This window comes from Tachypleus tridentatus, chromosome 9 (assembly GCF_004210375.1).
Source record: "Tachypleus tridentatus isolate NWPU-2018 chromosome 9, ASM421037v1, whole genome shotgun sequence".
Taxonomy (NCBI): domain Eukaryota; kingdom Metazoa; phylum Arthropoda; class Merostomata; order Xiphosura; family Limulidae; genus Tachypleus; species Tachypleus tridentatus.
Window position 1 is genome coordinate 103,180,713 of NC_134833.1, and position 12,573 is coordinate 103,193,285.

At 31.2% G+C, this 12,573-nt stretch overlaps 1 protein-coding gene across 5 annotated transcripts; it reads right to left on the minus strand.

The window, feature by feature from the left end:
* Positions 1 to 885: 885 nt before the first annotated feature.
* LOC143225926 (uncharacterized) lies at positions 886 to 9,236 on the minus strand. 5 transcript variants are annotated; one of them, XM_076456176.1, is made up of 3 exons: positions 9,091 to 9,236; positions 7,472 to 7,733; positions 886 to 2,147 (listed from the first exon to the last, which is right to left on the minus strand). In XM_076456176.1, exons 1-3 carry the CDS (start codon positions 9,115 to 9,117, stop codon positions 1,915 to 1,917), a joined length of 522 nt encoding a protein of 173 aa, XP_076312291.1. In that variant the 5' UTR covers positions 9,118 to 9,236; the 3' UTR covers positions 886 to 1,914. The 5 variants fall into 5 exon arrangements, with proteins under 5 accessions (XP_076312291.1, XP_076312290.1, XP_076312289.1 ...); XM_076456175.1 differs by having other exon boundaries at positions 9,073 to 9,177; XM_076456174.1 differs by having other exon boundaries at positions 9,052 to 9,132.
* Between the last annotated feature and the right edge of the window lie 3,337 nt (positions 9,237 to 12,573).

The following is a 12,573-nucleotide window of genomic DNA, read 5'->3' on the forward strand; positions in this document are numbered from 1 at the left end:
GCTCATGGCTCTAGATTGTTTCACTTTATTTTTAGTTTTAAGGTAGACTACGAAAAGTTGCAAATAAACTACTTGCATCATTTCATGTGTATTATTGTACATTCCACTTGAGTTAATCACCATTGTTGTGTTATATGGGCCACACTATCACTATATTGAGGAATTTTGTTGCGTGACCGATACGTGAAACTTTGGACTTTAGAAGCTTTCCATTTGGTTGTTTGCCTACTTCTGCCCTTGAACGCCTGGAAACACAGAATATGTATGTTTTTTCCTGTTTGTAAACTGTTACTTGCATTCCTTATTATTTTTCGTTTGATATAGTTATAGCTAATTTATTTTTATTATTAAGATTCTTCGAAGTTTTTCAATACTTTTCAAATACTGAATACTTTTCAAATTACACTCAGAGTTTCACACTAAATTTCACCAAAAACTGACTGACATGTAATGATTCCTTTTTTTAGAAAGAACAAATTAATAGAAAAAATCAACTCCATTGCAATCTTAATAGTTTCACCTACACCATAATTAAGATAGAATAAAAAATGATTTGCAGTTGTAATGAGTATTTGCTGTCTTTTCTTTGGAAACACTCATTTCTACAATCCAGAGTTAAAATATTTTAAAAGTTAAAATGGAAAGTTGCAGAACATTCAAAAACTAAAATAATTTGTGCCTATATGACACCAAAAATTGAGAAGTCTTTGAGAAATTCCTTTTGATAGTTCACGTTTTGTTAAAATTCTACACAAGGTTTTGTCTGTTCAAAGCATGTTTCGAAAAGTTAAATGTAGAATGCACTTATTCAATAAATATTAACAGTACCCTGAGATGCACATGGAATAGACAATTATTTCTGATTACATTTATCAGACAAGAAAGGAAATGTGAAAACATTTTAATTGGCAAATTGTTCAATACAAAATATATACAATAAACTTAGTTTAATTCAAAAACTAAAAAGTATAATTATTTTGGTTAGGTCTTTACAAGATCTGAACTATGGATTACATATACACATATTCATGCTCACTTACAGAACAAGAACATGAGCTTTAAGTATATACAACCTGCCTAACAAGCATGTTTTTAACTGAGCTTATACTAGAAGCATAAAAATTTATAAACTATATTGTAACAAAACAAAAAATATTTTTACTACTTTTTTACATTCCAAACAGCTCTATGTGAAAAATAACAGGACTGTATATTTAACAAATATTTTGTATACATGGCAAACATTTTTCTTCTAGAAAATCACATCAATACAATATTGCCATTATTTTAGAGCACATTCAATTTTAAATTGGAACACTTTAGAAGATTTACATAGATTTAGCCCCTTTACAAACAGAAATGGGCAAGTAAAAAACAAAGGAGTACAAAACTTCACAAATTGTTTCCATATATTTCTGACCTTGAGATGCAAATTTTACAGGAAACAGAAGTTGTACGACTATAATAAGAACATTTGATACAATATTTTGTCACACAGAAGATTTTTATGGTTAATTTTATGCTTGTAGATGAGTTTCATTTGTGTAATTTCATCCTTTATCCATAATTTATGGGTATTATGAAAACAGTAATCAAGTTTAAATTAAAATTTTTTATTTTAAATGTGGAATTAACCAAATTTACATATTAATAAATAATGCATAATGGAATAATAAACAAAAATCAAACTTTTCATTCTAATATTACTTTACATGAAACTAGAACTTAAGTTTCAAGAAGAGTTCCAAAGTTAAAATAGAGTTAATTAGCAACTATTTTATGAACAAACAAGACTTCTTCAGGTATAAATGGCTGAAAGTTTTAACCTAATCAAGATTGTAAATAATTAAGATTTTGGCATTTCTCAAGTCATTTGGCAAAACTATCACAACACACATGTTGAAGTTTGTATAATCATTTTAAAAGTGTACAGTCCTTTTCTGGGGCTCCTTGACAATTGTCTGGGGTAGAGTAAACATGTGTCACTCCATTTTCAATTACTGTCTTCTCCACTCCCATCAACAGATATTGTAGTCTCTTGCACAGAGTTAGAATAGCTACAGTTGAAGCTCCAATACTGACTACTGTAGCAATGATTACTAAGAGTACACCACTCAAAAGAACAAAACCTGCCATCAAGAGTGTTCCTAAAAATTGTGTAATACATTTTCAAATTCTGATAATATTAAGGTACTATTGTGAAAATTCTCTTTTTTTCAAACACAGAAATTAATAACTAAAGGCTCACTCATTTTATTTATTAAATTCAGAAAAGTTTAAGGTCTTTAGTCTGTAACAACTGTCTCAGTAGAAATAAAGAAACATTCTCATATTTCATTCAATTTCACATACTCTTTTTTGGTCTGTTTAAAAAAAAAAAAAAATTTAAGAAGTGATCAAAATGTTATCCTAGGCCTTTATCCAAAACAGACAAGAATAAATAACTTTAAAATCTAGAATTATGCAAGAACAACACTCATTTTCTGCCACAACCTGATTTGTCAAATACATCAATATCCTCATCAAAACCTCACACAATAAATGTGTTTGCTCATATTAATCTTACAATTTTCTAACAGACTTCCATCTTGAAAGTTTTTATGGAATACATGAAGAAACTACTTGCAAAAACAGTTTACTTTTAATCCATTTTACATAAATATCAATTAAATGTCCCAAAATAGGAAGAGAAAAAAAATGTGCATGTATACACGTGTGTGTTATTTTTTTTAAAGTTAAACCTAATTAGAATATATTATCTTATGAAAATTATCATGTTTTAACCAGGTTAAAACAATGAAAATCATGTTAAGTTATTACTGTACTTCAACTGATTGATTCATTAATTGATTAAATACAGATTTTATCCAACTTTTAAAGATTAAATGTAATTGTAACAACATTTTTCCAGTACTGCATGCTATATTTAATAATACTTTGTTCACAAACAAGTCACATGTATTGTTGACTCACCATGGTTCACAGTGGCAAAGTTCACTGTACTTATATCACATGAGTGCAATACAAACTTAAACTTATTACAGGTGCTTCCTAGCACTTTTCACAGAGACTTAATGAAGCAAACAGTATGGCTATAGAGTATATTCCAGTAAAATAAATTATTTTTCTACTCATTTTCTATATCTCATCTGACATTTTTCATAATGGCCTGCTTCACCCTTTAACTAAAAATCAAGGATTTTGTGTCATTATTTTAATAAATAATTTTTCTCGATTAGATAGCCAAAAAAGCTTTATTGGTGTGATTTTAAAAAGATTTGAACATAATCCATAACTGCAGGAAATTAAAATTAGCTAAGTTAAAAAAAAAAAAGAGAAAGAAACAGAAATTATCTAGCCAAACATTTTAAAAATTACAAGACTCCTGATTATTTGAAATTACAAAAAATAAAAAAATAGATGGATCTCAACATTGGATTATTTCCGTGTGTTTTATGTGAATACTTAATTGCATAAACTTAGCAATTTCATATTGAGCACTGTTTTTGTGAATACCTCACCCTAAGAATGTGGAAAATCTGTAATATCTTAAGAGAACACAAAAAATAGGCATACAGGAAACAAATAAATTAAACAAGGAGATATTCTTATAGTAATGGTTTAAAATTAATAAATGTTTAAGAAAGCACATTGCATGAGATTATCTACAATTTTTACATCTATGTAAAAATAAAGTTAAAAATTACAAAACAAAAAATATTGGGAAAAAATTCTGATGCAACTTAAAGGTTTTATATGCACAAATGAAAGGAAAAATGTTTTTATAGTGGAATAAGGATCAAAGATAAACTTATTTTCAGTCACAGTGTAGAAGCTTGTACAATTGGTAAGATTTGTGTGTGTGTGTGTGTGTGTGTGTGTGTGTGTGTGTGTGTCCATTATCTCTTCACCAATTTGAGATCTAATTACAGTTTTGGGCCAAGGATGTCAAACCCTTTTGATTGATGTATTTGGTCACACCAAAGGTATCATATATCAATTTACTCTAATCCTGCCTAAAATGATTTCAATTTGATCCTGATATGTAATAAAAGAGAATTGGGTATACATGCACCCACAAAAATATAGCTAATAAAAATGGAAAAAAAGGTCTCAAATTAATTTACCCTAATTTTGCATAAAAGAATTTCAAGTGCCAAGACTATTGAGAATTCCCTCATTTCACTTTACAGACCACTTATCAAAACAGTCAAGATTCTTTTGATGAGAAATATACTCAACAGAACAATTCTTTCAAGCATCCAAGTAATAAATTAAGCTAATTTTAGAGTGACAAATTTATTCTAAAGATGCAATTCCCATGAATAAATTGTCATTTATATATTCACGTAGCAATGCTACACCAAGACACGAGTAGAATACACCACCAGATGGTCATTTACTTGTATAAAAAAACAAAAGAAGGTAACTAGTGCTACTCAGCATGTCCTGTCAAAGAACAATGTTACTAACAGTAGTGATAATTTCATTATAGTATTCATTCAAATGTAGTGATTGGTTTATCCCTTCCTCCAACAATTTTAATGAATAGCAAAATTATTATATGAATCTTTGTCATACTGGTATTTACTTTAAGTGGTAAATGATAGACTACTAGGAAACAGAATGATCGCTAATAAGCAATACATATATAAAGGATTTAGAATTGTGTGTTTTATAACTTTATAAAGAATTAATTTATATTACTTAAGAAATGCTGGTTTGCAGTTCATTCAAATTTTAAAAATATTTAATAAATGTTTTTAAAAAGTACTATAGCCATAACATTCTTAAAAATAAAATGCTTATTTATCAAACTACTTCTTAGGAATTGTCAAAAATATAATTTTCTACACTTCAGAATGTGTTGCATGAGCATTACAATAATAAATTTTATATAACTATTCATACTGTTGGAATCTAATGTTAGAAGTAACTTACGAAAAAGTTGCATTGTTGGCATTTAACAACTGTAACTACAGACTCAGAATTAAAGAACTGTATTTAAAATTGCACAATCCTAATAGGTTCTTTTACACATTGAGCCACAAGACAAACTTTCACAAACAATCTTCCCAATCACAACCCAAACTCTGTTGAAGTGCATTTTCTTATAGCAAAGGCACATCAAGCTATCTACTGAGGGGAATCAAACCTGATTTCACTGTTGTAAATCTGAAGACTTACTGCTGTCCAAAGAGGGAACAACTCTCTTGAAATAATCATCCATTCATTTTCACGTTTAAAATCACCTATTAACAGTTTTTTTTAAACAAATAAAACTCAACCTCTTCTTCTGTTCAGTTGCTTTCTCCCTCTATGAGTACATTAAATTCTTCAGGAACCACATTATAACATTTTTCAGCAAACCTCCTTTGTTATTTCAACAACATACTTACTGAAGCAAAAATAGCTTCAAGTTCTAATATGCTTTTCTTCAACCATTAATTTTTTTTAAGTTGTGCTTTACTTCATTTTTGGCTATTTTTCTTCAAAAGTAAAAATTCATATTTTCACCCAAGATGATTCAACACTTCCTCTAGTGAAAGTATCCAGCATCTGCTTGTAATACTAATCCTCAACCTGTTCAAAGCATCCTTCCCTAGTCAAGTTTGAATCATGCACAAATTATTGCACAACAATTACAAGTCCTAGCAGTTCTCAATAAGGAATGTTCAAAAAGTTATGTTTTTTTTGTTTTTAGAAAGGGATTTTCTAATTAAGCTAAATGAACATAACATTCAAAGGCAGCAAGAAACCTTTTAGTGTACCTAGGCTGACCTATCCACTAAATTAAAATAAATAATGAAAAAACAACCTTATAAAAAGAAGGTGTATGAACAATCTCAGACACACCCCTTTCAATTCTTCTTCTGTTCAAGAAAAAACAATTTCAGAGATCTTAAGCCATCTTCATAAGATAATCTTTCTATCTTAGGTAGAAAGTAGGTATATCCTTATACCCTTCCTTCAAACTTTTCCAGCAATTCATTGTCCTTCCTGTAGTAGCTAAAGACTGAACATAGTACTCCAAATGTAGCCTAACATTTTAATTCAGTTCAAGGATTAAATGAAATTATTATAGATATGGGTATTAATAGACTAACAAAAGATTTGTTAGATATGTTTTACAAAAGGTGTTTGAGTATCATAGGTTTTATTTAATAAAATTACAGCAATAAGCTTCAGGAGCCACTAAATTCATTCATCAGCAATTATTTAAACTAAGTTTGGAGAGATATAAACTATTTGTAAATGAATGAACTATGAAATGGCTAGATAATTTTGCATTAATAAATCAAAATATAAAATCTGTACATGTGTAATAGTTCTTTAAACCAGTAATTCTTTAACACATTAGGTTCCATATGAACAAAATAAATTTTTCCCACTTCTTGCCACAAACTGCTAATCCTATCAACCACATACTAAAATCTTTGTACCAAGTAAAAATTTTTCAGTTTCTTGAGCAGCCCCTTCAAATAGAAACTTATTTGGGTACTTAACTAGAAAAGCCTCAAAACAGATTAAAAAATTCCCTGATCTCCTAATATGGCTAACAAGTACTAAGTACCCTGGCCACCTTTCTTCAAACTTTTAAAAGCTTTTCTCTTCCAATATCCAGTTTTCTTAGAAGCTTTCAAAATTCACTTAAGTTGTTTTATAGTGTCAAGATATACAACAGGTTAGCCCTAATACAAAAAATCAGTAGTCTTCTAAAACAAGAATTGGTTCAACAAATAAATATATTAAAACCATGCTCATTGCTATTCACTTCCAGTTTTTAAGACAAAATAGTTGCAAATTATTTCGTGCAACATATGTAATTATCTTATGACTAGCACTGTAATTTGACAGATTTTTTTTACCCATTCCTCTTTTTTTTTTTTTTTTTTTTTTATAGGAACATATTAGCAATACTTTGTCAGTAAATTCCCTGTTGTCAAAAATGCTTTTTCTCAATACCTTCTAGAGCTCCCAACAGCTTCTTTCTTAAATTATTCTCAACTGTCTAAATATTTTATCAAATCACAAGTACTTACTCCTTTAATATTTTAAAATAAATTTCAAAATTTTCTTTTCTTCAGGAATAAACAAACTACAAAAAATAAGGGATTTTTAAATTTACTTCAGAGCCAAGGAACACTACTCAACTTGTTAGACAGACATAAGCTTATCCTTCCTCACACTGGTGCAAAAGATAAATCATAGCCACTAATAACATACATTTTTCTGAATTTTCCAAATACTAGATTTTGAGCAATATACATTCTACAAGTTTATAAATAATTATTAAATGTTAAATAAACTATACATTTTATTCTGTTTTAATGTAAGTAATAAAAAGCTATTACTATACTGTTAGTTTTAATTACAAAAATATTGCACTTAAGTTTTGTGAAATTCTGTTTGAAACATCTTAAGGATATTGTGACAAAAACATAATAAATATGTATATACACACACTCACCCTCAATGAATAAAAATGCTAACAGCAAGGCTAACATTACTCCCAGAATAAAAGTAGCAAATGCTATCAGTGGGACTGAGCACACACTAGCAGCTATTGTAACAAACAATGACAGAATGGGGTATTCCTGACACATTTCCAGCCAATGCTGCACCATCTGATTATTTTTCAGCCATAACTGAATATTTTCTAACATTATTTGAAGTTCTAGCCAAAGTAGTTCAAGACCAGAAGGCATGTTGTTTAGATCTCCAGAAGAAATCTAAGAAATTCAACAATAAAAACAATTTCAACTGTTACTGGAAACAATTTAGAATCTTATGATATTAACTCAACCTATAAACAACAAAGTTATTGCTAATTATTTTACAGCACTACAGTACACTTATTCATGTTCAATCAACAACTGTATGCAAATAGCAAGATGTATACATATATTCATTTGTAAAAATTACTTATTTCAGCACTTAAGAAATACAGCTTTTACTGACAATTTTGCAACCATATATTTTAAAGCATGACAGAAGTTTTAAGTACTTATTTTGTGTCTGTAAAGAATGCCTGTTCAAGTGACATAATGAGATTAAGTTGACGAGCTAGAGCAAGTGACAGAATGAAATTGAGTTGACGAGCTAGAGCAAGTGACACTTTCTATTTGTACAATACCATGTGATTGTTATGTGACCTATGTTCACACAGAAGTAAACTAAGTGCCACTCCTACTACATAGCACAAATTTGTCTCATTGCCTATGTGACTGGTATTAACCTAGTTATTTTTGTAGATTGTAGCAGTAACAAATTTACTAATGATGTCAGGTTCTTGAATATCTAATAATGGAAGACATGAAGATGAACAATAAATTTTCAAATAATGAAGAATTATGAAGTGCAGTTTAAATCCTAATATTTTTATTTATTTGATTTCAAAATAAACAGTCATAGTAGCAGTAGCAGATCTACAGAACTTTAAATACCATGTAAAACGATAAAGGAATAAAGGTTAAAACTAGTAGTAATGAGTTAAATGTCACTAAGATGTAGTTTGAAAATACAGGACTAAAGTGTTTATGTAGACATGATATCGATAACTGAAAATTAACTTCAAGTCAACTTCATCTTGCAACGGTCGAAGCTGTGCAATTTACAAAACATTATATTTTATATTTCGTTTATTATACATTACTACTACTTATATAGCCTCTATCTCTACCAAATCCGAAGCAAACACATGCACGGCGTCATAGAAAATGGGAAAAGAATAAGACTAAAAGCACGAACGATTTTTCACTCCTTTACTTCTTACTTTCGTTTTATATCCACTTCTACTCACACACTTATTTATTATAATGCTAATAGTAATAATTAAAGCTTCAAGATCAAATTAAACTTCAAAATTCAATGGTCGTACGTCATTTTCCAAATTCCAGCCATTAAAACTAGAAAGTACAAGTTAAACAGCAAACATTACTCACGTAGTTAGGATATTTATCGTCAAAGTTAAACTACTCTAAGTAAAATGTTACATTTAAAATAACTTTTATATCTTAAATTAATCACATTAGTTTAGCATTACTGTACCATTCTAATGAACTGACATACATTGAACATAAACGATACCTCAAACTGTACTTGCATTAACCACATGAATTATCAATTCATAGATGTCACCATAATTTATTACTTTTTTGTACATACACATTGCCTAATTTGCATCACAGTACAAAAAAATTCAGATATTTTTCATAACTAGAAATTCACCATAAAATGTGAAAAGTGAATGAATAAAATGTAGTTTTACTAAAGAGTTTTTTTCTTGCACCATGTTTCTCAAATCGTTTACTGAACCTTCGGCTTTTTTTTTTTTTTAACGAAGGTACACGTGCCAATGTTGTTTATATATTTAAAATAACGCTCCAGACACACAGTGATATGTTTGTGGAATTACAACGCCACAAAAAAATGGTTATGAAACCCGTAGTAGGAAGAGCGTGGAGAGCTCATTCTGTAGCTTTGTGTTAACTACAAACAAACAAAGTTTAAAACATATTCCTCGAGGATACTCCACAAGGAGGTTGCCTACATCACGTACATTGATGAAAAGGTAAACCGATAATAATTAAAAGTTTTTAAATATTTTTTATCGATTAAACGAAATAATCTGGGTTATTTAAGATGTTGACCCATCTTAACCAGGTGGTTAAGGCACTCGACTCGTAACCCGAGGGTCGAGGGTTAGAATCCCCGTGACACGAAACATGCTCGCCCTTTCAGCCGTGGGAGCGATAATGTTATGATCAATCCTACTATTCATTGGTAAAAGAGTAGTCCAAGAGTTAGCGGCAGGTGATGATGACTAGCTGCCTTTCCTCTAGTTTTACACTACAAAATTATGGACGGCTAGAGCAGATAGCCCTCATGTAGCTTTGCACGAAATTCAAAACAAAACAGACCAATTTAAGATTTCAACTGTTGAATATGTATAAATATGCTTTAAAATGTAGATTAAAACTCTAAAACAGGTTATGTTGATTACTCTAAATGTCAGGAAAAACTGATACTGCGATGAATTTTAAGATTTAAGAAGATCGCAAGATTCGCGACAGAAGTGTTATGTTGACAATTTGAAAAAAAAAAACTTAGGTGACTAATGCCCGAGCAAAACGACTTGACTGTAAGATGTTCCTTTAAATGAAGACTTTGCTCAGTGGAAGCCGAAAATCAAAACAAAAGTTTCTATTTTGTGTGTATGTGATAGGAACATCACAACCACTTTACTTCTGCGCAAAGACCCGTTGAGTATCCCGAATGTTTTGGCAAAACAGAGCAGTAGTGGCCAGGAAAAACAGGAGGTTCGCAAATTTCATACATGGGTGTGCTTCCCGATGGTTGTGATGGAAGGACTAATAAGAATGAGAAAGGACACAGATTTAAACAAGGGACCAATATTTAATGAAGATCTTCACAGTTTATAAAAATAATAATACTTTATTTTACAATACAGTGCAAGCGATCGTGTACTTATACATGCATCATAAGAAGGTGCGTGTGACTAACATAAACAACAGACTTTATTAAATTATATATATATATGTGTATGCTCTTGCTAGAGCGTGTATTTTCCCATCCAGTAACTTGAGCTAGATAATAAAATTTTACAAACAGATAGTTTCTCAAGTTAAAATGTGGCACAACAAAGTTGCTTCTAACCTTAACCTTATTAAATAATGCTACACTATTCTGCGGAGGGAGGGTAAACTTTACACTGTTCACTCACTAGCGAACTTAAACAGAATACCTAAAAAATTTAACATAACCATAGACGAAAGCCAAATAGAGTTCGCTCAAATGAAAATGGAAGTCGACTTTAAAGTCACGGAAACACATGAAGAGTTCTCATAAGGTAAAACTTCCAGGCCTGAGGAGAGGGGGGTTAAGAGAGGGGCGGGCGTCAATTAGGGGGTCCGGGGAAATATGGGGTAAAGAATAATGCATTCTCATTTTCATAATATACTTAAGGAAATATTGCAGTACTACGGGAAATCGCTTTGCTTCAAAAAATGTAAATTCTCAACATATTTGGTTTCGCCCACCAGAAAAAAATTTCATACGCCCATGAATGTACCACGAATTTATGAAGACTTTAAAAATGGGCCCGGGGAAATAACTCACCCGGGTCCGACCTACCTCTCGACGCCCCTGAAAACTACACCAAAATATATAAACCTGTTACAGGCAATCGAAAGCGAGAACATTAAGAGTTCCTAGGTAGAAGTGACAGTGACTACAATCTTGGAGTTTAATAAAAGTTGCTAAAATCTTTGTAAAATCTGTGGTAATTCTACGTGAATCTGGTGCAAAGCGTAACTTATATCCAGATGAATCGTTATACCAATCTATGTAAATCTAAATTATCATCTGAGTAAAGTCTAGAAAAATTCTATATAAAATCTGATTAAATTCTGTTTTCTAGACCAATGTAACCATCGAGGTTCTATATCTTAAAACAGCAGTTTGTGCCCGATTTATCAATTGGCTAATTTGTGAGTCCACTCGCACCCACTGTCCAATTCGTTGACAAGAAAACTTTGGTGTACTATTTACAAAGCACGTTTTAATTTCTGTAAGAAACTCCTCACGACAGATCATTCCAAAGTCATCACCCATTTCACACTAACTCTCAATCACATCCATAACTCTTTCTTCCTTCTCGAAGTTGCTACACTACTTCTCAGTTTTAATTAGATACTGACCTGATAGAGTATTTGGCGCCTGATCAGCGAAAGTGGGTTTTCCTGGAGTACTTTCGTGCCTCCCCATATCTAATTTTACGCAAAAGTTTTTTAGATCCCCCACCGCCTTGAAGGATCATAAGTTCCATAAAGGCTATTTGGCTATTGAGCGGAATTACAGTGACACCACCAGTATACTCTAATAATGCTAGAATCATGAAATCCAAGTAAAGCTCCCTATCTCTATCACAAGTGGGACGAAAAAACGCTAAAGCCTCATAGCACCCCAGTAATTTTATACAGCTTCATCTCGAAAGATCTTATACCAAGACAACAGCAGAGAATTTGTGCGTACGTGTTCTGTGAGAGAATCAAAAAAGAGGTTGCTTAATCTCCACTCTAGTCAGTTAGCCCCAGAGGAGAGTTATAGTTAAAAAGCCTTTTGGGCAATGCTGTGTTTCAGTTTTGTTTGTTTTTTGAATTTCGTGCAAAGCAGTCCCTAATTTAGTAGTGTAAGACTAGAGTGAAGGCAACAAGTCATCACTGCGAACTTTTGGGCTACTATTTTACCAATGAATAGCGCGATTAACCGTAACTTTATAATGCCCCCACGGCTGAAAGGGTGAGCATGTTTGGTGTGACAGGGATTCGAAACCGCGACCCTGAATGCTTTAACCATTTTACCATGCCGGGCCTTGTTCCAGTTTTTGGAATTAGAGTAGAAAATAAAACACTTTTAGTGCATTTAACTCTAAACTAGAAAGAGAGAAAAAATGCAATACAGCCAGTACTACTATATATGACCTGTTATAAATTAACAATTTCTGAGAGTTCGCTATAACAGTGTTGAAACCAAACTTTTCCACCGGAG

Excerpts from the sequence above, each read along its gene's own strand:
- LOC143225926 (XM_076456174.1), bottom strand. The coding sequence starts at position 9,117 with ATGTGGTTAATGCAAGTACAGTTTGAGGTATCGTTTATGTTCAATGTA. Across the intron at positions 7,734-9,051 it reads TATGTCAGTTCATTAGAATG|ATTTCTTCTGGAGATCTAAA; the intron begins GTACAGTAATGC and ends TGAATTTCTTAG. Across the intron at positions 2,148-7,471 it reads AGCATTTTTATTCATTGAGG|GAACACTCTTGATGGCAGGT; the intron begins GTGAGTGTGTGT and ends CACAATTTTTAG.